Consider the following 24316-nt stretch of genomic DNA (forward strand, 5'->3'; position numbering starts at 1 on the left):
CAGGCTGTGCTGATTGTGACTGGCTCTGATTCTCATGTTTTTATGAAAATATCCCGTTTATTTATGGGATATTCAATCATACAAAAAAAAAATACTACTAAAAATTGAAATTGAAAAATAATGTACAATGATCGTTGTTTGTGGTGAATCAAATCCCGATTTATTTTCGGTAATCCCCATTAATCCCAGAGATTTTATGGCTTTAAAAATGGGGTTCCACATCTTAATCCGTAAATGTATTATTGCAGTGACTCCTCTCTAACATCTTTCAGGTCTTCAATGCAACAAACATTAACTTGTATTAGATATCAGCCGATAAAAAGGATGAACCCCTGGATAAATCCCAAAATAATGAAGCAGTTGGTCCCTGACTTGAAATAAATAAATTCAAAAAACTCAAAGTCCCACAATGCAACGGAGTAAGCGCGACACAAGTGGGAAGACCGGAACTGCACAGGAATTGACTTACTTTCATTTTCACTTTTTATGCTGCGTAACTTCGAGTGCCTCGATATCTGGGTGCTCGGTATTATATTACAGCAATTTTAGAAGTTTTTGTACTTTGTCTCCCTATTTTTCGGAGGACTTTATAAAGTGAAACGATAAATTAGACTTCTTCCTCAGTAATAACATGGCTACTTTGGATATTCGCCTCGACGCAAAGAACCAGGTGAGCACATTTTGAGAGTTCGCTCTTTTCTCTTTGGGGAAGTTTGGTTTTTTGGTTGAAGGTAGTAAATCCCATGTGTTAAATTGAAGTGTAAAAAGCATATAAACGATAATAATAACTGGCAAACTCTTGTTTCTAGGTGGACGATTTCTCCATGCGGCTCAACAAAGAGGCAAGAGTCTTCAAGAGTGAGTTTTCTAAATGAGGAAAACACAGAGATACTCATTAATGTTATTTTAATTTAAAAATTACAGGCGGAAGAGCTGGTGGCAACATTTTTCCCTCAAAAGATTAAAGAGCTGCAGGTGCTTCTGGAGGTCTGTATTAGTAATATGATATAAAAAAGAGTTTTCCCTGTTTGAGAAGTGTATATGTTTATCATGCGTTCTTCCAGCAGAATTCCTTCAACTGTGACGACTTGGCCTCTCTGAAGGCTCCACTTGACATCCCTATACCCGACCCAGCAAAAGAAGAGGCCAAGCGTAAGAAGAAAGAGGAGGTACTGCCACGGTGTGATTTTTTCATGCTTAAGTAAATGTACCGTAAGAAGGAGATCCTACAGAATGGACGTTAAATAGGTTTCAAGATCATTCAATCAGGTTAGAAGTTCTAGATAGGAAATCCAAAGTGAGGCAAATAGTTTTCAACATTATTCATGAAGAAAGCTGGAGCCAAAAAGTGTCCATGTATGCATCAATTTTGCCTCCTTTGGAAACAATTGCATACTGGTTTGTTTCAGCAGGTCTTTTTTTGTTATTCATATTGCATAATGTTTTTTTTCCTCACTATCTCATATTCGCTGATGAATATGATTTTATAACATAGTGAAAAACATGCACATGGTTCTCAGATACGACCTTCTCATCTGAATTCCTTTCCTTAGTCAAATCTAAACCATGCACTCTATTTGAAAGCCAAATTACTATTGAGGCAAACGAAAAACTTTGCGATTGAAGTTATAGGAGAACAACTTTCATCTGAAGCATTTACAGATGTGTTTGGCTGAAATAAATCATTTGAATGCACAATTTAAATATATATCTCTTGGAAATGGCTTAGGAAGAATGGTTCCTTGTTCTTTATTTTTCAGAATATTTGTTTGGTTTTGAACCGGCCAAGACTATTCCCTTAGGTGTTTGAAGAAGACGAGACAGGTTTATATAAATTATCCAGGTTTTATAAAAACAACTATGGATTGAGTTGGGAGTAAAACCTCCCTGCTGGGGTTCTCAGGCTTGGGTTTATATTTAGCAGATCATATAATATTAAGGCATATCTCAAAACTTGGTTTTTAGTTGCCATGGCAACCCATCGCTGTGCAATTTTTAAAGGTTGCTTGGTAAATTAGCAGTGAGGTAGGCCTGTTTGTTTTCGATGTTCTGCGTTAGCCAGGAGTCAACGCACAACCTGCAGGTGGTTCAATGATCACCCACTTAAAATGAAAGCAGAAAGATTTTTCATGTTTCTATGATTGTAGCAGCTGATGTCGTGATGCCTGTTGGGATTTAGAAGTGGAAAGAAAGGCAGGCTGGAACAACACTTAGGATGAGCAGCTCTCTGTGCAAAGAGCTGCTGGAAGTGGGTTACATTCTTTGTTCTAAGAGGGAGGGAAGCAGTCAATGCAAAAACACACACCGGTGAGAGCGGGATTAATAAGCAGTGAAACGACTTTGACCTGCTCCCTTCTGTTGCAGAAAGGGGATAAGAAAGACAAGGACGGAAATAAAGAGGAAGAGGATGAAGGTAAATGGAAGAAAGATGGTAACAGATGATGAAGCACCTGCTGACAGAGCGTGAAGTTCGTTCTTGGTTCCATGATGAACTTACACAGCTGTCAAAATAGATGGTGGTGTGTCATGACAACTAGGGCGTAGCTGTTGTGGAGTTGCACTCGAGGGTATGATTTCTGTTAGAAAAGGCTAATAAGTTTTGGTGTGAACATCAAAATTGAGGATAAACAGAATAAAGTTATATTACAACAGGAAAAAAATACATTTTGTGAAGTAGAATGTTGCCTTTCTTTATAGTGGAAATTTAAGCAACTGTACAGTTTGTTTGTCCTACTCTTACTACTATATATATATAAACCTATATCCTGTACTGTACATTCTGCATCTTCATGCTATGGTTTTGAGGAACAAATTTCACAAATCCACAAGATGAATAGTTTAATTTGTTGGATCAGCAACACCACATACAGAGCAATACATGAGTTAAAATGATCTTATTATCATAAGGTGTGTACTGTAGCTGTTAAGTAGGTTTTCTCCTTAAAATTGTAACGTTATACCTGCAGTAGTTTATCCATTTCTGAGAATGTGTTCACTTAGTTATCAGTGGATTACAAACATAGCAACTATGTGTTGGAACTTGCAAATCATTAATCAGAGAATCAAATCAATAAAACCAGAGGATTAAGAGTTCTAACATCCTTAAATAATCAATCAAATGTTGACTGATAGGATAGTAGTCTATAAGTTTGAGATTAAATGATCAACTAGGGGTTGAGAAAGTGTACTCATGTTTCTGATGAGAAGCACTTAGTTGATGTACTGTTGTCCCTTATGAGAAAAAAATGTGTTAATATAGACAATATAACTAAAGGTGTTTTTGATCACAGGTAGACTTTTTTTGTCACATATTTTCAAGTGTTTAAAAGAAATGAATGAAAGGAGAATTTGTGCAAATTACAGTTTTGTTTGATCCCCAGGGCCTCCCTGTGGTCCAATCTGTTGCAACAAGCAAGTGGAGCTTCTCCTGCGGGAGGTCAAGCCTCAGATCCAGACACTGAAGGAGAAACTCAACATGGTCAGTCAAATTGCTTCTTTGCACCTTTTATTGTTTGATTGTTTTCTGTTATATCAACAAGGCTTCGGTCTATGTTGTTTATAAAAGAAATCTAAAACCTGAAAATCTGGAATTGTGTGGAAGCAGCCATGACCCCTGTGGAACAGCTTGTGTTTATATACTGTACATATAATCAGAAAGTTATTTTACTCATTTGCTATTTCAGTTTATTATTAGATTAGATATATATCATTCCACAGCCAATAAGACAACATAAAAAAACATAGACTTTGCAAAACATTATTGCACCACGTTGAAATTCACTTATTGTATACAGATGTAAACAACAGGTGACAAGGTGTAGAAGGTTACAGCATTCCGCTGACATGAAATATCGTTGTTATACATTATTTTACACTATTATCTATCTATTATCAGTCTGTTACCTTGGTATTTGGCAGGTATAATCTGCAAGCTACTGGAAGGAAGTACCTGCTATATCTGTCTTTCAAAGTGTGGGTGACAGAGTCTGTTGCTGTAAGAGCCCTCCAGTGATGTTAGCGTGTCCTGCAGGGGTGGGAGTCATTTTCCATCATGGATGACAGAGTGGCTATTATCCTCTTCCCTCTCACAGAGAACTGGCCTCTTTTATCTATTGGCCTGGCCTCTTCCTTTCAGGAATTGAGATGCTGCTGCCCTGGCAGACCACCTCATAAAAATGGCTGATGCCACCACTATGTCACAGTCCAAATTGTTTAGGTTTCCTTGGTGGTCACTGCTGTTTAAAGCTCGTGAGCATATCTGTGGAAATCGACTACCAGCCCTCGGGTCTTATCTGCAATGATCTGGTTGTCTTGCGGCAGTCTTCTGCGTCCACATCCGGGATGAGGTTGACAGTCACACAGTCATGAGATAACTTCTGTAGCCAACAGATGGAAGAGTCGTGGGAGAATTAGAGCATAGAAAGGAACAGAGGGCTGGCTACAGCCAGCTGACCCCTGACCTCACATACAATGGGCAAGATAGTCCAGGTCCAGGATTTTGGATGCTGAGCCACTCCTGAGTGCTCCATCTCGAAGTTAAAATCTTATTGTTAATAAGGAAAATCCAAGAACAACTGTATGTGACAGTCGCAACCTTCGTATAGCGTGCTTTTCTTTCTTTGCTGCTTGGAGTTTTATTACAGAGTACTGTGAGTATTACTGTGAGCTCATGTATTATAAAAAGTGCCTGATATTTTCCGCAGGTGTCAATGTGGGTGCAGCTCCAAATCCCTAAAATTGAGGATGGTAACAATTTTGGAGTGGCGGTTCAGGTCAGTAGTATATGATGATCTGTGAAGCATCGCACAGAATTGCAGCTAAATATTTTTGACTTGGTTTGTATCTAACAGGAGAAAGTGTTTGAGCTGCTGACCAACACGCGCACCAAGCTCGAAGGATTCCAAACCCAGATTTCAAAGTAAGAGCCCATATTTTGTTTCAATACTGCAAGGTAAATGTACCCCATCATCACGTGTGTGGGCTGTATCTACCCCTTCTTGAGAATGACTAATTTTCATATTGCTGGAATGCCGTCTCCTTTTGATTGTAAAAGACAAAACCCAACTTAATTAAGTAAAGGTTTTTAATCTTATTGTATTTTACCTCAGGCACTAAAGTCGAATGTTGTGTTTCACAGTCTAAAAAAAATTAACACATATGTAAGTTTCAGTTTGATCCCAGTAGAAAGACATGGCACTTTTCCCACACTACTTTTACTTCTGGAGAACGACTTGTTCATCTGAATAACCACAAATGTACAGTAACTTCTCTGTTGCTTTGGGTTTATTTAGATATCACAGTGAGAGAGGGGATGCTGTGGCCAAAGCCTCCAAACAAACTCATGTGGTCAGTATTTTATTCTTGTTTAGATCAGAAATATAAGTGTTTATATGCAGTTTTGGGTGCTAGCACATCCTATATATTGAGATGTATAAAATTGTCTTTGCCATCTCAAATTATGGATCTTGCTTTACATAGAAGTATTTAATTGTATTATCCACTTCCAGACTATTGCACTGTGAAAATCACACTTAAAAAGGCAGAAAAAGTAAAATTTTCTTTCGTAAGTTTTCATGTTTGTTTGTTTTTTTCATTTTGGAAATACTACAAGTATATCCTTGTCAAGTTACCAAACACAGCAAATGATGCTTGAAAGAAAGAAATAAATTTACCCCAAAAAATCAAGGGATCTTCACATAAAATCAGTGGGATATTCAATATCAAATGACCCTAATCAGAATAGCAGGAATCATCCTGTTCTGAATGTCTGGCATCTGATTTACCTAAGCAGATAATGTGACATCCATAGTGAAAATTGCCTGTCAGAATATTGTAATTTTTTTTTTTTGCATATTTCCCATCCCCAAGCAGATTTTTGTATTTGTATTTTGTGTTATTTCTGCAGGGAGACTTCAGACAGTTGGTTCATGAGCTGGACCAGTATCAATACTGCGAGCTCCGCCTCGTTGTCCAGGAGATCCGCAACACATATGTAAGAGACAGAAACACTCCTTTTCCCTCTGCATGACCTCATATTCTCATATGACATTCGGCAGGAACATACGAGGTTTCCAGCAGCATATACCATAATGTAAATGAAATTCTAATTTGAAGGGGTTATAGAGTCTTTGCATAAATGACTCATTAATATCTAAATACTAGGTTTTTATTTGAAACAGGGACCTCTTACAGTCAAACATAATATTTATTCACTCTCAATCAATGCTTGTTACTCAACCTCCTGACTTGATATTACAAAATTATTATTTTTGTTTAAATTACCTTTTAAAAAGACCCAAGTTATTTGTATGAGGTGCAGATTTTAATTGAATTGAATTGCTGTCAGATGGGGCATGACCAATACTTGTGTTTTGGTGGTTGATACTGATATTTGGGGAAATAGCAAGGGTTGTCAACCTGCAAACAACCCCCCCTCCCAAAAAAAACAATTCATCGGGCTGCATTTAAACACAACTGTAAAAGAAAATTACTCAGTATGCACATAATTTCCCCCTATTCCAAATCCAGCGGATAGTATTAGACATCCTGACGCTGGATTTGGTCACCTGATGCAGCAACCTACATATAACCGGCAGGATATTGGCACAAATCCATAAACATACCCCAAAATATCTGCAGTAGGCAGACACTGATACTGGCAGATACAACAGACTCATTTTCATTTATCAGTTGGATTTGCTCCAGCCTCAAGCCAAGGATGAAAGGAATCTCAGTTACTTTAAATATTAATCTGTGGTATATATTTGTGACCTCCAAACATTTTCAGAAAAAAAGCATATGTAAATTTTCTGCAAGAGCGACTTAGGATTCTTATATTGTTGACACTTTCATGACCATTCTATAATGCAGCACCCCTTTTTAAAAATACACCATATTTCACACGTAGCTGATGCTTAAAAGGCTGCATCTAAATGAACTGTATGCCATTTGAATATTGATCAACTCTTGTATTTTCCTGCTTGTATTAGCTGCACTCCACCATCTGTTGCAACTGTGCTCCATATTTGCAATAAACCTGCTGGCGTTAAAATGATTGCGCCCATGTCCAGCCGGCAGTGGGGGTGGCGGATGAAATGAATTCATTCCTTCCTGTTAGCAGGGTAATTAGACTAATTGCCGCGCTTGTGTTAAATTGACTGTCGCTAGAGCTCCTGTCCATGAATCAATGCTATTGTCCCCCAGTGTTTGATGCTCTTAATGAACAAGGTGGTGATGAAAGGAGCTGCCTGACGCATCAGTTCTGGATCTTGCCCGTCTCCCACTTGCTTTTCTCATCTTTGCGTCACGCCTCTCACACCAAGTTTCCCTGCTGATGTCTGACTGTGCTCTCCTTTTCTTTGCCTCTCCAGGCTGTGCTGTTTGACATCATTACCAAGAACTATGACAAGATAAAGAAGCCAAAAGGAGACGGCAAAGCTCTCATCTACTGATACTGACTCCAGCTCCCTGAGAAACTCCTCTCCCGCTGTCTGCTTTCCACAAGTAGTGTTCAATGACAGTATCACTGTTGTAAGCGCACACCGGCACTGCCAGAAACATCTTAAATCTCTTATTTTGCAAATGTTCTGGATCAGATTACAAAATAAAGCAACATGATTCCCTATCATTCTGTTTCTGGGTACTTTGTCTCTCTGGACATTTGATATCTTGATTGATTCTGTCCCACAAATGAAAATTATTGTTGGCACTAAGTGTATCATGAATTAGTGCTGTCAAAGTGAGATAGATGAGGACCAGGACTAAATGTAGATTATCCAGACAACGTTAAAGAATTTCCCTTGTCTGAAAAAACATTCTGAAACATTTCACAGTGCGACTGGCTGCCGCTATTCTCCTTTCTCGTTTGTTCCTTTGGTACATACATCATCTACTGGTAAACCCGGACATCACCAGCTGGTTTTTAGTCTGTACCGTCCCCGTTAAAGCCTCCGCCATGCAAGACAGCCCACAGCTCTACCCAGCTGCTGGGAGGGAAACTTGGGGAAGTGGGCGCGCAAACAGCAGCAGGAAGATCCAGAGTGATTGTAGAACAACTCAGAAAAGAAAGATAAACCTGAGCAGGGTTTCTGGGGACCAATGCAGGCCCCCGTCAAGGCCCATGTGACGACCGAACGCAGACAACTCCTCTACGATCACGAGGCAACACAAACAGAAGATGAGGACGTCTTGGGATAAGTCATAGCCTCGCCAGAACAGGTTAGCTGGAAGACACCCAGCTTTGGTTTGATCTTCATGAAGAACAGGACGCACGGGTTCATAGCAGCTCCCTGCTGCATCCTCCTGGAGAGTCAGGCGGTGCCAACTGCCCCACCACAGTAGCCCAGTGAGTCCAATACAAGAGGTGGCGGAGGCAGAAAAGTGCAGAGTAACGGTTGGAGAGGGAGAGGAGGACAGAGAAGGAGCCTGTCAAAGTGCAAGTCAAGCGCCAAGTGGAATTGAGGAACTTCATGTGGTATGATATTCATTTTGAAAATATTTCAGAGGACGTGACGAACACGAGATATTGAAATCTGAAAATGAAGAAAATCACATTTTCTGAAAACTATTTCTACAAGGCAATGTTAGTAATGAAAATTCACAGCACTGTTGGTGCAGTACAGTTGATTAAATCAGCAGGTCATGTGTAGTATAAATGACCTAGTATAAACACACATTTTACAATTGCATACATATATAGAGAGAACGATATACAGTAAATATCCACTACTCACATAAACATGGGTAGTCAACTTTCAGCTGAGATTTCAGAATGAACCTAAATGCACCATTTAGGTGAGACCAGATACTATTGTTGAAAAGTCTGAGCAGAAATGATGACCCCCTTCAATGTTAGTGGTGGAGCCTTTGGTGATGGTGGTGTTACAGTGTGGGTAGTTGGGTCTAGTCATTACAAAACTGCCCTGCGTTTTGTGAAGGGCACAATGAGAAGCCAATACTACCTGAATAGCAACATTAATCCAGTCTTTGTGCCCCTGCATGAAAGAACACATCAAATTTAATCATGGAAAATAATGCTCCAGCTCATCGAGGTCCCATCATTAGAGAATGGCTGCTGGAGTCTGTACTTTCTATAGACCTGAAACCCAGAGAAAAGAATCAGTTTCATAACTCTATACCCCAGAACATCAATGACCTCGAAATGTCCTTCAAGAAGAGTGGCATGGCATGCCTCAAAAGACAATGAGTTGACTCGTGAACGGCGTGAGATGTCGTTGTGAAGCTGTACTTGATGCTCAAGGGTACATGAAACGTCAATAACACATTCACATTTTTTGTTGTGGTATACCCACCACTGTTGTTGGTTTTTGTCTCAGTAAATTGTTTGAGATGAGGAATTCCCTATTGCTTGAGGATGCTGAACATCAGCTCCCTCACAAACAAAGCACAGCAGTTGATGTTCTTCCTAAGGCAGTTAAAGAAGTTCAATTTGCCAAAGACGATGATGGTGCATTTCTACACCTCCATCATCAAGTTCATCCTCACCTCCTTCATCACCATCTGGTACGCCGCCGCCACCGCCAGAGACAAAGGCGGACCGCAGCGTATGAGCCCCTCAGCAGAGACACTGATTGTCTGTCATCTACCTTCTGAACAGGACCTGTACACCTCCAGAACTCGTAGGCGCAGGTAAGATCCGAGCCGACCCCTCTCACCCGGGACATAAGACTTTTTTAACCACTCCTGGCAGTAGGTTGCGGTCCATCAAGACCAAAACTGTCTGCCACAAAAACAGTTTCTTCCCATCAGCAGCCTACCTCATCAATAATGCCACGGCCCCCTACCGATACTGCCCAACCCCTCTAATGCACTACCTGGCACTGCTTTGCAAAACTTGCCATTTTGCACAAGCAACTACGATGGCCCTGATCTCATTTTATTTTTCACATATTTAATGCCTGTTACATGTTGTCTGTTTAACACCATCAACCAAAGCAAATGCCTTGCAGTTGCAAAATTATTTGGCAAATAAAGCAATTCTGATTCTGATTGCTTCAACTTACGTGCCCTACTGTCATGGTATAATATCACCGGAGTGTAGACTCTTTACATTTTCCATGAATTTCACCCTGAACCTTTGGTGCAAAGTGTATATGTATGAATGTATCAAGTGTTTTGTTAATGAGATCAGAGTTTATTCATACTGTTAAAACACACACACACACACACACACAGACAAAAAAAAAGGAGAACCAAAAAGGAAAGGGAACCGCCAAGTGAGCTGAAAAATTAGGGCTTCATTGCCTGACCTCATGTCCCCCCCCTCTAGACTTGTATATTTTTATTGAATTTTATTTTATTGATAACATTTTAGAGCCGAGTCTTGGTCCCACAAGTATGGGACTAAGACTACAAATATGAGTAAGCATGTATGCTTTGTGCTACTAACACTGAAAGTTTTGTAACAAGGAAAGAGACAAACTGTCAATAAGCATTTCAAATTATTATTTCTGTATTTGTTTAATCCTGAATCTAATCTCAATTTTTATGCAATAATTATTCTCTGCAAAACTTCATTCAATTTATTTGTATATATTTATATACACAATATATCTATTTCTGTATATTTTAATAACTATTTGAAGTTCCTTAAAGTAGCTCTTTTTTGTATGGATAGGATCAGGAATGAGTCTATCAGAGGAACAACACATGCTAGATGTTTTGGAGAGAAGGTCAGAGAAGCCAGATTGACATGGTTGGGTCATGTACAGAGGAGGGATAGAGAATATATTGGTAGACAAATGCTGGAATTGGAGCTGCCAGGCAGGAGGTCTTGAGGAAGACCAAAGAGAAGATTTATGGACCCAGTGAGAGAGGATATGAAGGTAGTTGGTGTGAGAGAGGAGGATACAGAGAATAGGGTTAGGGAGAGAAGGTTGATTCGCCGTGGCGACCCCTGAAGAGAAAAGCCAAAAGGAGAAAAAGAAGAAAAGTAGCTCTGTTTGCACTTCTGAACACATCATGCAGTAATTTCTGTATTTTAGTATAGGTTTGTGTGTTTTCCACATAAAACTTTAAAATCAAAGCTCCTGTTTAATATCCACTGAAGACCAGTAAATATTCTGCATGTAGTGAATTCCATCATACACATTGCCTGTAGAATCAATGCCAACCTGCTGGACATTATGAAAATTTTCAGTCTATGTGTAGTGAGCAGGATGATACTGTGGCTGCCCTTGTGTGGTGTGACTGACTCGCAAACAAGTCACTGTTGTTTAAAGACTCCTGGATTCTCAGCTTGTCGCCTGCAAAGCCATTATAAGATACCTTACGTCTTGTGCTTCCTCATTACTGTGTAACTCTTAATAAGCTTGTGTGATCATGGGCAGCAAATATTGCAATTCCTGGAAACCTGGAGGAAAAACTGTAAAAAGTACATTTTGAAATTGGTTATATTTCACTTGATGATCCGCTAATTCAGAACTGAGCTGAAAAACATGGATCACATTAAAGATCAGGATCTCACCTGTACAGGTAGTGGTTGCTTTTTTGCAAAGACGCTGTACTTTGACACCCAGTAACTCTGTGCAGGCTCACAAAGAACCAAAGACAGCAGACAGCAGTAGGTGGAAATGTTGTCTGAATGGGCCACTTCCAAAAAAAACCACCAGAGCAGCATACCGGAGCTGAACAACAGATCTTCCCCTCCCTATAAGCTCAGCGGCCATCTTGTGGCGCTTCTCCAGGGTCTGATATCCCTCCTCTTTCCTCATTGTGTCCAATTACGGCCCTGAGGTGGGAGTCTGACTTTCTTTTCTCTGGGAAAGTCACACCAGCTCCTCTTTGAAGGCCTGTCTACTTTATCACTGTCAGGCTAAAGGAGGGAGCTCATGGTTTTTAAAAATATAACCCCTCTGTCCCTTCTACCCTTAAAAGTCCCCCCCGCCCCCAAATAGCTCAGAGTAGACATGCTGCTGCTGTAACTCAAGCCCATTATTCTCCAAACAATGAGCCAACATTTCTCTTAAACTTGGTCTTAAACCGCATGAGAGCGACTGCTGGGATGAAACCGAGCCTGTAGCATGAAAATAAACTCAGCAGGTTAGTTTGACATATTTTCCATGAGTCTCACTGGATTGAAGGGGCATTATCTTGACAAGGAGATATAAATACATAAAGGAATAACTGCTAAAAAAAGCATTGCAAAAAAATGAATTCCGATGTAAAATATACGACTGGTACCTTCTTTAGTCTCCTGTTCGTGGCGTCAGCTGTTGGAGCCAAAACTAATATAGGTGATAAACTGTTGCCAGTTAGCATTCGGTGCAAAGAACAGCTGCATTTTTTCACAGCACTTTATTTATTTTTTATTTTGCCTTTTTCTTTTCCAGGTTCATTTCTCTGGCCAAAGACTTTCTCAGCCTCCAGAGCCACATTGAGTGTCTCCGTAAGATTCATGCTCACTGAAACAAGGCAGTGCTTTCCAGCTCTTACTCCCACTCTAATGTGCTGTTCCAATCCAGAAACACACACAGTGGACCGGTTTGTGTATTGAGTGTCCACTGATACTTAGTGAGACATTTCAGTCTAATAAAAGAAGGTTAACAGGAGCTGATCTAATTCCACTTATATTCAAAACCCTTTAACTGTTTAACAGGAACAGTTTCTTAACTGAATCCAGTAATGTTTTGCAAAATAGTAACATTTTCCCTCTGGCAATAAAAAGTAATTGTACAAGACAACTCCATTTACTGAAAGACAGACAACAATCATGAACAATAATTGAATTTATAAGCAGTTTTAAAGGAATCATTGATCAAATTAGTAATAATTGAGTCATTTACAAAGTGAAGTCATCTTAAGGAAAGTCATCGTCACATCACACGCATTTTTCTCATTTGGTTCATAGAAATACATTTTGATAAATGATTCATTACTTAAAAAAACAAAAGTCTGAGAGAGCTTGAAGTGAATACTTGAAAATGTCATCATTACATTGGTGTCTGCACTTTTATCTTTCCATTCATTTTTACATGAGCACTTTCATCCATGGACTTCCTGTCTGGTTCACCGGGTTCAACCCTGACAAATCGTCACACATTCGTACACACTTGAAATATCAAAGGTTTATATTGGTTAACAAAATTCTTTTTTTTAACATCAACTTAAGAGTCTGTTTTGTCAGAGCTCAGTGCTGACCTGGGATCAGTAAGAAGATCTAAGACTGTGACATTAAATTTGCGACAGACATTACATTACAACATTAGCCCCCAGTTACATACACATAAAGACTAAGGCTATATTTGCAAAGGTCTTAGTCAATTTTCCAATATGACAATGTGTTGCCTTAAAAAAAGTACTCCAACTAGTGGAGTGACGGCAAACATAAGGAATTTCAATGGCAGCCATCTTCGGGTGGAACTTAAAAATAGCATACTGGATTCTAGTTCGAAATCTTCTGTCATGGCAACTGGACTTGAATTTCTTCTTGAAGACGTTTCCTGTGAAACGTCTTCAAGTTGCCATTACAAGGAGATTTCCACAACAATTCACCATGACCTGAATGACTGAGAACCAGGTGTGTCTGTGTGTTTGTATTTGTGTGTGTGTGTGTGTGTGTATGTATGTGTATATATATATATATATATATATATATATATATATATATATATATATACACACACACATATATATATATATATATATATATATATATATATATATATATATATATATATATATATATATATATATATATACATATATATACACTGGATTATTATACAATACAAAGTGTAAAGTGTGCTGCTTTATTGCTATGTTCCTGGCCATGTATGCGGTCAGTGTCAGTGCAGCCTCAAGCATCTCTATGTAATGTAGCTCATCTCAATTGACGACAGAATAGCAAAACATTCAGAACTAATTAAAATGTATATTTGAAATAAGAATTTTATATGTGATGCAATGTAATTATGGGCTGTATTTTTTTTAAACATTTGCACAATAAAATAAATTAATCGCTGCTTATCCATAATCGTGATGTTATCCAGCTGCAAGCAGCGAGGCTGATTGTGTCAGCAGAAAATACCGGTGATAGCAACAGGGGGCGAACGCTGCCGATCAAAATCTTCTCTGAACCCTCCAAAACCACAGCGGACACACAACTGCACACAACACCTGGACAGCTCTGCTCGGCCAAACGGACGCGAAACACACAATCCCGCAGGATGTACACGCCAGAGCAAAGATCAAAACTGATGCCACATCAGCAGCTCAATACCTAATAACACCCTGAACCCACATACCATCAAAATACTATACATTTATACACAGTTACCATAGTCAGTCTCTTCCTGCCACATCCAACAGTGACAATTACAACTAGGTTACGATTACATTTCAATAGCTCATTTTGTCTCTGGACTTCAGCAGTATTTCAGGCCAAATTTAAAATGTTTGGCCTGTTTGTTGTGTGGAAAAAAAGCAATTAGGCATCTTTCGTACTTTAAAATTAAAGTGATAATGCCTTCAAAATTAACACTTCATAGCCACTCTCTTATTTTAACTCTTAATATCCAGCACTGAATTAAAAAAAGTTACTGAAGTCTCTCGGGAGTCGGGGGACACTTTCTGCCGTCATCCGCTCGGGTCAGCCTCGCGCTGTCCGAGATGTCCCAACCTTCTGACATCTTTGTTTCGAATTCTCTCATGATTTGAAAGGCCTTCATCCTGCCATCAGTCCCTCTCCCTCTCCTCTTCTAAGGGATGGGTTTGTCTGTGCTCCCACATCCGCACAGCTCCATCCCACTGTGAGGATATACAGGGGAGACATTGGTTAACATTACAAGAATCAGAACAGATTTCTCTCGTAGTTCTCGACAAATTTTAATTGCTGTATTTTCCAATGACCATAATTATTTAAAGTAAGCCTTATTAATAGTATTTTTTTAATTTTCTGACTTCATGTATCTCTCTGCAACACAACGCATGAAAATCTTGGACATTAAACATTGATATATCAAACCTGTTTATTGCTCTTAACCTAAATATTTCCATATTGTAGCATGTATTCTGTTTCACTGCGAGTCACAAAATAAATCTGACATAGAGCAGTAACAACAAAATGACATGACTGTAATGTAATGTGATTACACATTACCAAGGTAAAGGGGAAAAACTGTGCTTGGTCACGCAGCAATAGAGAGACATCTCTGTATTTAACATTTCAGATGCAGCTGTAGCACAAGTTTATGTAAATTATGAAAAGGAGACAATGCTAATGCACAGCAATGTTTTCAGTCAGCATAATTGTCTGAACATATTGCTTCCTGTGTTGGGATTTCTAAATGCTAAATACCTATATTATATTCTTTGTAGGGCTTTGATTCCCAGAAAACATAGATAATTCATTCCATGTTCTCTTGATTCCATGCCAGAGAAAAAGCTGTTCCTTTCTTGGCATTGAATTCAGTATTTATGGTCACCAGCGTTTACGCAAAAAACTGTTTAAAAGTTTGGACTCACAGAGCTGCTGATGATGTTGTCCTCATAGGGGTGCCAAGAGACATCCCTAACACACGCATCGTGGCCTGAGAGTCTAGACACCACGGTGCCCTTCAGCACATCATAAACTGGACAGAAATGTAAAGAGAGAGCAAAAACATGATGATTGGTAGACAGAAAATACCACACCAGTAGATTCATCATCTATTTTCATTAAATCCTATGGAGGCACTAGGTACGACTCACTAATAATTTTTCCAGTGGAGCATCCAGAGTAGATGAACCTCTGCCCGGTGCTGAACTCGGGAGAGAAACGGCAGCGGATGAGGGTGTGCAGAACGCCATGGCCACGGTACGTCATCACAGAGGTGTCACCAGTCAGCTTGTGTCTTTTCAGGGCTGAAACGGACAACACATGCAACAAATTATTTTGTCTTCTCTTTTCCTTGTCCTTTTAAGTATTTCTATGATTAAACAAAAGCATGTTTTTTTATTTAGTTGTACCTTATTCTGACATCCCCTTAAGCTCAACATTCCCCCCCCTTCTGTCTCCTCAAAAGATAAACTTTATTGATCCCCATAAGGGAAATTCCTTTGTCATAGCAGCGTAACAGTTATAATGTCAAAAAATAAAAAAGTATAAATAAAAAAATACATTTAAATAGAGAGACAGAAGACAGACGATAGCGAGAAATCCACGAATAAATAAACAGCAACAACATCAGGGATAATAATGGACAACATAAAGGGTGTAAAATACACACAGTGATATAGTATCTATGCTATAAAAATCTTCTGTTCACCTCTTGGGGGAACCTGCTGCCAGCGATAATCCCAGTTTTGTTGGGTGACGGCCAGGCGTGAGGCAGCTAGACCCTCTTTGGGTGAGAATTTTCTTATATCCCAGAGCTTGATGGACTGGTCCTTCGAGTTGCTGATTAGATAGCGTGCGTCACCCTGCCACAATGCAAAATAAGATAGTGAATAAAGATGAAAATGAGTGCCAATCAAAGTAGCTTCTGATAGAAGACAAAAGAACAAGTGTTCTTTGTGTGACATACCTTAAAAGGAAAAAAATAAATAAATAAATAAATAAAGCAGGAAGACGCTGTTTCAAGCTTTTTTTGGCCTTTGACCCATCTTATGAAGTTGAAACACTTCATACAATATTAATGTGGGTAAATATTTTAACTGTGCCCATATTGCAAGCCTCAAAACCTAATTAACCTGTCACTTTTGAACTTCAGGGGTAATTTTTATTGGAACTGATAAAATGCCCAACGTAGCCCGATTCTCTCACACACACACACACACACACACACCTTGCTGTGGATGAAGGTGATGCCGTCTCGGTGGCCGGCCAGCTGTCCGACAGGCTGCGGCCTGTCCTCCCGTAGTGTCCGTCTGTCCCACACCTTGCAAAGTGCATCGTCGCTACCGGAGAACAGCAGCTGGGATGAGCTATCAGCAAATGCCACAGCATTCACATCATCCTCGTGGGCGTCAATCTAACCAGAGGAGAGAGAAAGGAGGTCTCTGTGTCAGAAGTAGAGGATGTGTGAGCCAATTAAGCATAGATAGATTAGAAGTGTAGATTTTGATAGTGATGGTGGCACTATCTTTCCGCATAAGGGATTGTAACATAAAACCATGATTAGCAGGTCAGCAGTCTTCCTTAGGAGTTAAAGCATGAGACTGTAACTGAGCTACTGTGTATCTTGAGACTACTGTGTTACATAGACATCCTTTTTAATCTTTAGAGCAAGGAAAAGGAAAAAGAACTAGAAATGTATTTCTTCCATCGCACCACTCAGTAAAGTTACAATGATGACACTGTTAAATCTCTGTCAAAAGTACTATAATAAACATTTACACAGATAAGTACTAGGGTTTGTGTAAAGCATTATTCAGACAGATATACACTGTTGGACCTATTTTCATGCAGATTCATTCCGTCTTCACCAGTACTAGATTCAGCATGTACTCGTGTTTGAAGTACTTAATGACATATGTTTGAGTATCGAGTTACTGTGAACCAGACTTTTGACATTTACTTTACTTGGTCCTTTCTGGTAAAGGAAGCAAATTTATAACGAATTAATCCAAATGTTCAACTGGAGACATGACACAGGTGAAGGAGGGGCAGAATGAGAAATACAACTATGAAGCAGATGGTCAGGGTCAGCTGTGACATTCCAAAGGTGGGGGTTGTGGGTGTAACCCCCTCCCCAACCCAGTCACCAGGCAGGGTAGAGCTGGACTTTGCTATCATGTTAGAGATGAGACAATGTAAAACTTTAATTGAAATTGCAAAAGTTCTTATCTGTAAATTGGCAGCTCACCTTGACGACGGGGTTGAGGTGACTCCGAAAAACAAAATTGGAAAACTTTCTGACACGCATAACGGTAAACACATGCAGAATCACTGACCTTCAGTGTTCGTTTATTCTGCTCCAGATCAAAAACGTAAAGGCACCCATCGTTTGCTCTGAGAGGAGAGAGACAGTACAGACATTCTAGAATAAGCTGAAATTCAAGTGGATGATCTGCTTAACTTTTCATAGCCCCCTTTCTCTAGAAGTGTTCATAACATTTTGGATGAAAAAATAATCCACCTTGAAACCAACCGCTGTCTGATGAAGAAGAGGTACTTGAATTTACATTTCTGAAAGACACTTCAGTCCTGGTTTGAACCCTTTCCGGCACTGCCTTCAAAAATAAAACTGAATTGTACGCACCCTCCCAGGATATCCTTGCCATCTGTGGATGCAGCCAGCGAGAACACACAGAACCTCCTCTCATCTGGACTACAAAGCAAAACAGCAGGTTGACACTGTGACAAGTGCACCACTGTTGAATCACAACTACAGTCCTCTATTTCACTCCAAGAGCCTAGATGAACTCATGCTTTACCCATTATCAACGTTACCGTTTGCAGTACAAGATTTAAAGGTGGTGTCTTGCTGAAATGTCCTGTTATTATTCCACTGATTAACCAAGTCTGACACACACAGGATGAGAGGATGGATGTTGAGATGACAAGCTCTGACAGCCTCATTCATCCACATGGTAGTGAAAGGAGAATATGGACGGATGGTAGGGAATGATAAATTACCTGCTCTGCAAATTTATAAGTTACTATAAGGGAAACACTAACTTGAGGTCCAGGGCGGTGTGGTTTTCACTGTCTCCATCTATACTGCACAAATGAACTGTGGGAAACAAAAAGAGAAATCAGAGAAAAAAAAACAACATCATTCTGCAGATAGAGATAATATAAACAAAAGAAAAGACTTGCTAAGTTAAGATATAAGTAAAGAAGTTTGGCTCTTGCTGCATACCAAAAAGCGTCTATTTGGACGTCAACTATACTGTTGCGAGTTCAGTATGTAGAACGCTCTGTCATATTTATCAAATTGGATTCAGTGACCAAATTTTGAAGGCTTTTGAACTGACTGCTCTAGTGTTATTGGGTGTACCTAAAAAAAATTCACATACAGACGCTTCCCTTCTGTGAAGCAAACTTACTGAACTTCTCAATAAAGAACGCTGTGATTACAAGGTAGTTTTTTTCTTTACCAGAAAAGATATATGCAAGTTCAGATCTTTGTCTCATTACATTAATATAATTGAGAATACAAAATGTAGCAATGCTGAGACAAAGTTATTTGGTTCAATCTCGTTTTATGTTACATTGGGAGTTGGCTAACAGTAGATACCCTCTAATCCTTACAGCATGCGACTATACAGTTGGCTCTTTATCAAACTGTGTCTGATTTGATCCCTTAGCCTTACTGTAGTCAGACCAGCTGGAGTAGAGCACATTCTGTGAATCTGGGGTAAAGCAGACATCCAGTACGCTCCAGCCAACATCCCGAGCCTTCACCGTTTGGCGCAAGTGAAAGCGCCCCCTGGTGGTGTCGTATAAGCGGATGTTTTGATCTGCGGAAAGTGACATAAGTAAAGTTTTAACAAGCTGCAATATTACACCGTCGAATTACTGTTCTACATCTAGAAGTATTGACATTGGTAGGTTGAACTATGGCTGTATAACCGCGAAGCTTGTGGGAGTGGTCCAAACCACTTCTCTGTACCTGAGGCAATATACATGACAGTCAAAAATTTAAATTCCCCCTAACTGACACTGTTGTTTTGTGTTTCTCATTCAGGGTCTGAGGTTATTTACCTTGGCAGGCGGACAGGAACATGTTACCATCCTCGCTGTACACTCCACAGAAGGCTTTCTGTTGATATGTGTCCTCGTGAGATACATAGTTTGGCAGGAAACTGTGAAGAAACACAATGAACGACGAAAACAGCACGATCAGGTCTGTTTTGGATCTTGTAATAATCAGACACTTATTATTCGCTAATGAGAGTGTGATGCAAATGCATGTTTATATTTTTGTTTATAGAAATGGAGAGCTCACTGCGTGCGGATACGACTGCACTCTCCATGGGAAAAACTGGAGCCTCTACACCTCCCTTGCTCCCTCTAATATGTAATCAGGAGAAAAAAAAGCATATATTGAAATATTACCTGCAATTGAACACAAAGATGAAACAGATGAAAAAAAGAGCACCCAAAATGTCACGTCAATAAAAACAATATTGGTGTCCAGAAATGCAGTTGCTATTTCAGAATTTCAGAATATCTATAGTCTGACCTCTGTTAGCATGTGAGTGAAACTGTGTTTCCCTCTGTGGTCAGAGGCCGTGGCAAGCAAGATCTGAGTTCTGATCTCACTGTGATCCACCTCGTGCGTGTCAGGCTGTGTGTCAACTACAAAGATTAAACAAAAACATGTCTTATAGAAAGGCTTTTGAACATGTTGTGTATGGTACATTTGGATTCAACCACCATTACCTGGTGGATTATAGCGGTCACCAAGGCGACCTTCCCAGGCACCATCACTGTCCTCATCAGAGTCAGAGTATGGCTGGACCAGCTGCAAGCCCGGGGCTCCACTGCCATGGACCAGTCTGACCTGGCCCCTGCTCGAAAACACATGGACACAGACGTTATGAATGCATATACCTCAGTTTAAAAACCAAAGAATCCCAGCTGTGAGCTCATCTTCTTAACCCTTTATCGTGAGGAGTATGGTATAGAATAGAAATCTGTTTGATATACTGAAAATCTTATCTACAAATCACTAACACAACAGCCTGCATGAGGCAGACTACTGATTCTTCACTGAGCAGCTCCAGTGAAGCAGATGGAGGATCATTGGTTTGCTCAGCAGTTGCGCAGTAATATGAGATACAACGGTGCTTCATTTTATTATCACAAATCTTACTGGTGCATTCTTAGTTCGGACTTCTCAGGTAGATTATTATTGGAAGGCACAAATTTGGTCAGTCCAAGTGCTGAAAACCATTTTTGCGCATGATTGTTAACAGAGGAATATAAAAAAAACGCAGCACTTAAAAATCATACTGGATTGGGAAATTCCTAACTCTTCTACCACAACACCAAATCTTTTCATTGTGATTACATTCCAGGACATTTTCCTTGACAGACTAGAGGAAGGGGGGGTGATTTATTTCTCTCTATGGAAAGGCGTCTACATATGCGTTCTCACTCTTGTGCAGATGACCTGTACCAATGTCTGTTATCAGGTTAAGAATCATTGAAAAAAGAACAGGTGAAAGATTCGCTATGAATGTTATGGTCACTCAAGATAATGTAATTAATGAACTAAAACCTTCTTTTCTCTCATACTAAAATGGATAAAATTTACAATAAAGAGAAACACAAAAAACTGTTGTTCTTTCTTGTTACCAGCACAAATATTCCAACATATACAGTGCTGGTTTTCTCTTACTCCTTCATTAATGTTACATTAAGAAGCTCATCTATCTCATTAATTCAAATGATAATTTATGTAAGCCCAATACTGAGTACAAGCCAGCGTCCTGACTTTCATAACTCCTATTCACATATACTTCATAATGAATCACAGAACTTTAAGTTACATGGGGCACAGCATTTGGCAGGGATATTGGGCTGAACTGTACTTGCAGGTTTTAAATGAATAGCAATGCTACCTAGATATTTAAGCTCGCTAAATTTGAACTCCCCCACACATCCCTCGTGAAATTTGCAGGGGTCAGCATTATTTCAATTTGGTTCACATGGAGAAAATTATCAATTAGAAATGGGTGTGAGGAGTCCAGATAAATATTATGAAATTAGATTTAAACATTTTATCATAGTTATATTACGCAAAAAAGTGTGTGATTGTTTTCATTTATTGCCTTTTTGGCCAAAAGTCTTAACTGATTGGACTTATGCTTATTTGTTGGTTGGGTGTTTGTGCTCATGACATACAGTACATGCTGCCAGATATGTTGTTTGAGACACAAGACTAGACATGGAGAAGTATTTTTACACTGGATGATTCATCAATACACCTGGTGGGGAATGTTTTAGCCGAATTAACTAAAATGAGCAACGATGAAACGCTGCTTTTGATTCCATTCTGGCTAAATGTCCCATCAATTCATCTGTATGAATAAAACAAACAAAAACAGAAGGGAACAGTATCTGAACTAGTGTTCCCACCACTGTGTTTTAAAGCACAAGCAGAATTCATCCTTATTCACCTCCTCAGTAGGTAAGCCAGCACTTCAGCTAAGTCAACGTCCTCCTCCAATGCAGGCTGCCTGTCACCCTGTCTGTCTGCCGTCCTACGGCTCTGGCTGCTGCTGTGGTTTGGTTCTCCTGCTTCGGGCTGCTCAGCTGGGTTGCCACTGGAAGAACCCCTTCCACCAGACATCCCAGAACTGGACTGAGAGCCCATAGACTGAGGATGGCCTGGCAGGGAATAGGAACTGATATTAAAAATACTTGGGTATATTGTAAACGTGGTGTGAGGAAACACACACACAAACAAACAAACAAACGAACACACACGTGTGTGTGTGTGTGTGTGTGTGTGTATACAATTTTGGATTTACTGACGTCTTCATAAATATAGCTTCAAACGTCTTCATAAATATAGCTTCAAATTGAGAGTTCTGACAATTCTGTCAAGTCATGACATGAATAGGTCTCCATACTTTAACAGTACTCCTTCTTCGGAATCTTGTCAACAGACGCTTTAAAACGACATATTTGCTCTTGGAGCTAAAAATTCAGAACCTGAGTTTGGTGTTTGGTTGGCTAGCAAACAATGCTAACGACTTAACATTACCGTGTGACGCTCTTCTTGACAGATCGTCTGTCCACCTATCTGCCGTTTCTGTTCGAGTTTTATCTTTCTGCTGTACCCTTGTTTCTTGGACACTGACGTTAGTTACATGAGACCGCAGCCCCGCAGCGGCGTTTCATCACTCAGTTACGGCCAGTCGGTAAATCGCCATGTTGTTTACAAAAGTGAGAAAAAACCCTGCGCTTGTCCCTGCCCTCTCCACGTCACGTGACCAGCGTCCTTACCGGGACTTCCTGCCAAGTTATTAAATCATTTAATTATGTGCGTTATGGCGGTATGCTCTAGCAGACCTCTGATATAAAACAAAAGACAAAAAGACATAAACGACATGATTACAGTTATGTAGTTTAAAGATGTTAACCCCACATCAAGAATAAGAAGTAAGAGATCGGAAGTCTAGCGTCAGTAGCTCTACTATACATAGAGAATCTGCCCTAAACATGTAACTTTTAAGACAATGCGGATCGACTTCACTGATTCAACTTATACAGGAAATGATTAAGTCCTTGGGAATTAACGCTTGGTCAGATACCCTTATTTGAAGTGATACTAACAGTGTTGGACTCAGTGAAACCTTTCTGGCAGGGCTCCCTTGTGTGGAGAACAATAACTGCGGCTACAACGTGTGACGCAACGCTGATGCAGAACGTTGACAGTGACGCATTACGCATTGATCAGCGGTGAGTCCAGCGAAGACCGAGCACTTCACTGGGCCAAGGACTAACTCCTTCACACAAACCTTGCCTGTCACCACATAGGGTCCCTTATACACACAGTGTGGAGTAAAAAACCCAGTATTTTTTAAAGCACACTTTGAACCCTTAATCTCATAAATATGATACAGCTCCACATCTTTCTCAGTTTAGGGATTCATATCTACATCAAAGAATTTGGCCCTGTCCTTCAGTTACAAAATTTTTGGTATTGTAAGATCTTGTGGAGAAAATCAGATATGATTTGATTCAAAACATTTGTATGAAACAACACTTTACAGTTCCAGAGAAAAAATAGACTTCCACCAAGAAATGGTTCTGCTGTTTTTCTAATCAGGCTGAGAACTGAAGATGCTTGAAAAGTTGTACATGTCTTTTGAGTTATAAATATGCACATTCCAAATGTAACTGCATCTTTTTATTTATAAAGGGGGTATTGTGTTTATTAAGAACAGATGTGGCCTGCCAGTGCAATTCTCCAATGATAAAGAAGAGGACTGTGGGTACCCAGCAGCCACAGCAAACACTCATGTACACACCGGTTACAGGAAATAAGTCGGTGTGTATCCATTTAGTACAGTAATTGTTTTCCTTTTTAAAAATAACATGAAACAGTATTGGACTGACAATATAATGAAACACTAGGAGCTGCTAGGTCAGCAGATGTGTATGAAGGGTGGACGTGAACGACAGAAAGTCTTCTCCCATCATTACTGACAGGTCAGGGCTTGAAATTGCCATTGATAACCGAGGTGCGATTATGTGTTGTTCTTTCCTACACTGTTAATGCAGAATCAAGGCATGCCAACGAATGGATGGATGAGAGCATTTTCTCAGTCTATAAGCGTCATGTGATAATCTTTTCCAGGCACCACGAGAAATTATTTTGTGTAATTGAGTTACTTTTTTATTTTTTTGAAGACA

General features: G+C 39.7%; 2 protein-coding genes and 1 pseudogene across 2 annotated transcripts; 1 reads left to right on the forward strand and 2 right to left on the reverse strand.

Annotated features, from left to right (window-relative positions):
• Nucleotides 1-492: 492 nt before the first annotated feature.
• psme1 (proteasome activator subunit 1) lies at nucleotides 493-7627 on the forward strand. Its single transcript, XM_086151431.1, has 11 exons — nucleotides 493-670; nucleotides 810-842; nucleotides 925-987; nucleotides 1068-1169; nucleotides 2365-2413; nucleotides 3381-3478; nucleotides 4704-4772; nucleotides 4851-4918; nucleotides 5292-5346; nucleotides 5906-5992; nucleotides 7371-7627. Exons 1-11 carry the CDS (start codon nucleotides 632-634, stop codon nucleotides 7449-7451), a joined length of 744 nt encoding a protein of 247 aa, XP_086007557.1. The 5' UTR covers nucleotides 493-631; the 3' UTR covers nucleotides 7452-7627.
• Nucleotides 7628-7847: 220 nt separating this feature from the next.
• On the reverse strand, nucleotides 7848-11732 carry LOC147232129 (fat storage-inducing transmembrane protein 1-like; annotated as a pseudogene).
• A 2823-nt stretch (nucleotides 11733-14555) lies between these two features.
• dcaf11 (ddb1 and cul4 associated factor 11) lies at nucleotides 14556-22854 on the reverse strand. Its single transcript, XM_086151430.1, has 15 exons — nucleotides 22662-22854; nucleotides 22072-22282; nucleotides 20330-20457; nucleotides 20130-20245; nucleotides 19893-19957; nucleotides 19649-19749; nucleotides 19258-19404; nucleotides 18620-18674; nucleotides 18201-18269; nucleotides 17893-17950; nucleotides 16785-16970; nucleotides 16266-16419; nucleotides 15709-15861; nucleotides 15484-15590; nucleotides 14556-14766 (listed from the first exon to the last, which is right to left on the reverse strand). The coding sequence occupies exons 2-15, from the start codon at nucleotides 22266-22268 to the stop codon at nucleotides 14695-14697; spliced, it is 1608 nt and encodes a 535-aa protein (XP_086007556.1). The 5' UTR covers nucleotides 22269-22282; nucleotides 22662-22854; the 3' UTR covers nucleotides 14556-14694.
• Between the last annotated feature and the right edge of the window lie 1462 nt (nucleotides 22855-24316).

The sequence above is a fragment of the Fistularia commersonii genome, chromosome 8 (genome assembly GCF_037954325.1).
Source record: "Fistularia commersonii isolate RoL2024-O1a breed Wild chromosome 8, RoL_Fcom_v1.0, whole genome shotgun sequence".
NCBI classification, from domain to species: Eukaryota; Metazoa; Chordata; class Actinopteri; order Syngnathiformes; family Fistulariidae; genus Fistularia; species Fistularia commersonii.

What these genes read in the sequence shown, in the direction of transcription:
- psme1 (XM_086151431.1), top strand. Translation starts at nt 632, where the DNA reads ATGGCTACTTTGGATATTCGCCTCGACGCAAAGAACCAG. An exon ending in CCATGCGGCTCAACAAAGAG is followed by an intron (nt 843 to 924) that starts GCAAGAGTCTTC and finishes TAAAAATTACAG; the next exon opens with GCGGAAGAGCTGGTGGCAAC. An exon ending in AGCTGCAGGTGCTTCTGGAG is followed by an intron (nt 988 to 1,067) that starts GTCTGTATTAGT and finishes TTCTTCCAGCAG; the next exon opens with AATTCCTTCAACTGTGACGA.
- dcaf11 (XM_086151430.1), bottom strand. Translation starts at nt 22,268, where the DNA reads ATGGGCTCTCAGTCCAGTTCTGGGATGTCTGGTGGAAGGGGTTCTTCC. An exon ending in CACACCGCCCTGGACCTCAA is followed by an intron (nt 18,270 to 18,619) that starts GTTAGTGTTTCC and finishes TTTGCTTTGTAG; the next exon opens with TCCAGATGAGAGGAGGTTCT. An exon ending in TCACCTTCATCCACAGCAAG is followed by an intron (nt 16,420 to 16,784) that starts GTGTGTGTGTGT and finishes GCATTGTGGCAG; the next exon opens with GGTGACGCACGCTATCTAAT.